The sequence below is a fragment of the Camelina sativa genome, chromosome 8 (genome assembly GCF_000633955.1).
Source record: "Camelina sativa cultivar DH55 chromosome 8, Cs, whole genome shotgun sequence".
Taxonomy (NCBI): domain Eukaryota; kingdom Viridiplantae; phylum Streptophyta; class Magnoliopsida; order Brassicales; family Brassicaceae; genus Camelina; species Camelina sativa.
In genome coordinates this window covers 11382953-11385916 of record NC_025692.1, presented here as the reverse complement: position 1 = coordinate 11385916, position 2964 = coordinate 11382953, and the positions used below count along the sequence as shown (strand labels likewise).

General features: G+C 37.5%; 1 protein-coding gene across 2 annotated transcripts in view; it reads left to right on the top strand.

The window, feature by feature from the left end:
- LOC104706974 (flap endonuclease 1-like) overlaps positions 471-2964 on the top strand; it is a 5089-nt gene continuing 2595 nt past the window's right edge. Inside the window, exons 1-13 of one of the 2 annotated variants that reach the window (XM_019228423.1) lie at positions 471-597; positions 713-829; positions 934-992; positions 1073-1132; positions 1254-1307; positions 1414-1462; positions 1548-1595; positions 1693-1758; positions 1883-1933; positions 2074-2193; positions 2275-2359; positions 2482-2563; positions 2904-2964. In XM_019228423.1, coding sequence (XP_019083968.1) covers positions 586-597; positions 713-829; positions 934-992; positions 1073-1132; positions 1254-1307; positions 1414-1462; positions 1548-1595; positions 1693-1758; positions 1883-1933; positions 2074-2193; positions 2275-2359; positions 2482-2563; positions 2904-2964 — 864 coding nt within the window. In that variant the 5' untranslated portion in view covers positions 471-585. The remainder of the gene's footprint in view (positions 598-712; positions 830-933; positions 993-1072; positions 1133-1253; positions 1308-1413; positions 1463-1547; positions 1596-1692; positions 1759-1882; positions 1934-2073; positions 2194-2274; positions 2360-2481; positions 2564-2903) is intronic. The other variant, XM_010423216.2, reaches the window with a different exon arrangement.

The window sequence follows — 2964 nt, the reverse complement described above, 5'->3', positions numbered from 1 at the left end:
TTTTTTTTTTTTTTTTTTTTATCAATAATGTAGACGTCGATTAACATAAAATAAAAACACACAATACCCATTCACCACCGTTACGTTCTTTGGTTTTTACTCCTTGACCCATACGATTCCCATGCATGCACGAATAGTCTGAAACGATCCTTACTTGTATTTTTGTTAATTTGGCAACTCAATTGTACAGTTTCGTTTACTAGATATGGTTTGTTATCAAGTATCAACTACACTTTCTCTTTAGAATTATACATATATTTATATAAGACATTTACTTTTGTATGGTTTCTTATCAAGTATCAACTACAGTTTCGTTTAATGGTTTTAGGAGAAATTGTTTTTATGTGTCGAAAAAAGAAAAGAATAATATGAGTAATAGGCCCATATGGGCCATAACCAGTTGATGGGCTCATTAGGTTTAAAGGCCTCATTAAGTTGATCAGACTATAGCGCGCCCACACGTGTTGAGGAGGCGGGAAAACAACATCGCCGGCGTCAGAGAGACCAAAGTGGCATAGAGTTCACCGAGAGAGAAAGAACAAAACCTTCGCTCGCTGATTCGCTCTGTTTTATCTGTAAATCGCCATGGGTATCAAGGTCTGATGGAGCGAACGATTTCTTCTCGTTTCAATTTTAGATATACCTTTCCTGAATTGGATCTAATGCTGATGTCTTTTTCGTTGGGTGAAAAAAAATGTCTGATTTTTTTTAGGGTTTAACGAAGCTTTTAGCCGACAATGCGCCAAGTTGTATGAAAGAACAGAAATTTGAGAGCTATTTTGGTCGGAAAATCGCCGTTGATGCTAGCATGAGCATCTACCAATTCCTTGTTCGTTCCCTTCTCCTCCCCCTTTCTATCAATCTTATTTCGCACTGATCTCAGTCAGCGAGAGAGTATTAACTTTTGTAAATTGTGAAATCGATGTGACGCAGATTGTGGTAGGGAGAACTGGGACTGAAATGCTCACTAATGAAGCTGGTGAAGTCACTAGGTTACGGCTACTTACTACTCTCTGTTTCCACATTTTGTAAAGTTTGGATCTTTCTATCTGATTTGTTTTTGTACATGTAGCCATTTACAAGGGATGTTTAATCGAACGATTCGTCTTCTAGAAGCTGGGATTAAGCCTGTGTAATGCTCCCTTTCCACATTCTTTTTTTCTTTTTTTGTACTTTCTCTTGTCAGTAGAAAAGGTTTGCCTTTTACTACTAGTCTTGCTAATTTAGTTCCCTTAATCTTTTTTTGGCTTCAGATATGTTTTCGATGGAAAGCCCCCGGAGTTAAAGAGACAAGAACTGGCAAAACGGTATTTTTTTTGCTATCATGAATTGAGTTTTAAGTTTATAAGTGGTAAGGTGAGTTACTGAACTGTTTTGCAACTATGGTTTTTATTTATTCTAATCTTGATTCAGTTACTCCAAGAGAGCTGATGCAACTGCAGATTTGACTGGTGCAATTGAGGTTTGTCACTCGTTCTTGCCTTACGAGTTTGCTTAGTTTACTACTAAAAGAGCGTGATTTTTTAGAAGCTATTTTATGCTGACAGGCAGGAAACAAGGAGGACATTGAGAAGTACAGCAAACGGACTGTGAAGGTACTCTATTCTTTTCCATCTATGAATCGTTTGACTTCTTATTTTTATAGCATCCACTTGAAAGCAATTGATATATGTATAATCTCCCACCCTCCAGGTGACAAAACAGCACAATGACGACTGCAAAAGACTCTTGAGACTCATGGGGGTGCCTGTTGTTGAGGTACTTATGTTATGTGCAGGGGCTTGAGGATCTCTATCTCCCCTCTAATAACTTATCTTTTTGGTTATGATATGAAATGGCTAAAAAGTTTGAAAAGAAGTCTGATGTGGCTTCTTACACACAGGCCACTTCCGAAGCTGAAGCGCAATGTGCTGCACTTTGCAAGTCAGGAAAGGTCTAATTTCTTTTGTCTGTTCTCCTTTTGGTGTTTACTGACAGTTTTGAGTGACCAATATCTCCAATCTTGTAGAACTGGAAGTTTTACAAGGTTTGCACTTTGCAATGCTTCCTTACGAATAGTTTCTGTCTGTTTAGGTTTATGGTGTGGCTTCTGAAGATATGGATTCCTTGACTTTTGGAGCTCCTAAGTTTCTTCGCCATCTGATGGATCCTAGTTCCAGAAAGATCCCTGTCATGGAATTTGAAGTTGCTAAGGTTTCTCTCTTACACACACTATCCTTTTCTTCTACGTGTTAAGTAAATGAGATCATCTCTTCTCTTGTGGTCTCATTTCAGATTTTAGAAGAGCTTCAACTTACCATGGATCAGTTCATCGACTTGTGCATATTGTCAGGGTGTGACTATTGTGACAGCATCCGAGGTATCTAGAGATTTATTTTGCCTCTTTATATCTTTCAACTGTGGGTGAAATGTATCAACACAGTCGTTTTTAGCTTTGTTAAATGCAAAAGCATGTAAACTAATATGCATTTTGTGTCACAGGTATCGGAGGGCAGACTGCCCTAAAGCTCATTCGCCAGCATGGATCTATTGAGACCATACTTGAAAATATAAACAAAGAAAGGTTTGCCTCTGTTAAATTATCTCAGAGTTATTTGATTTGGGGACAAGATACTGATTTTATGATATAATAGCTCAAACTAACCCATGCGAGTGAAGGTTATAAATTGCGAATTCAGTCTAATTGGGTGCATATTACCCTGTGTCTTCTGTTGAAAAATGAAAAATTTTCTCTCCAAGTTGCATTACCAAAACCAAGCTTAGAAGCTTTTTGTGTCAATTTGTAGTCTGATAGAAATTAATCTTTACTGTTAATTTTGTTGAGTTCCTACTTAGAATATCTGCTGTTCCAAGAAACAATAGCTACTGTGTTAAAGACCTTTACCACTCTGTATTATATGTAGGTATCAAATACCTGAGGAATGGCCATATAATGAAGCTCGGAGACTTTTCAAAGAACCTGAT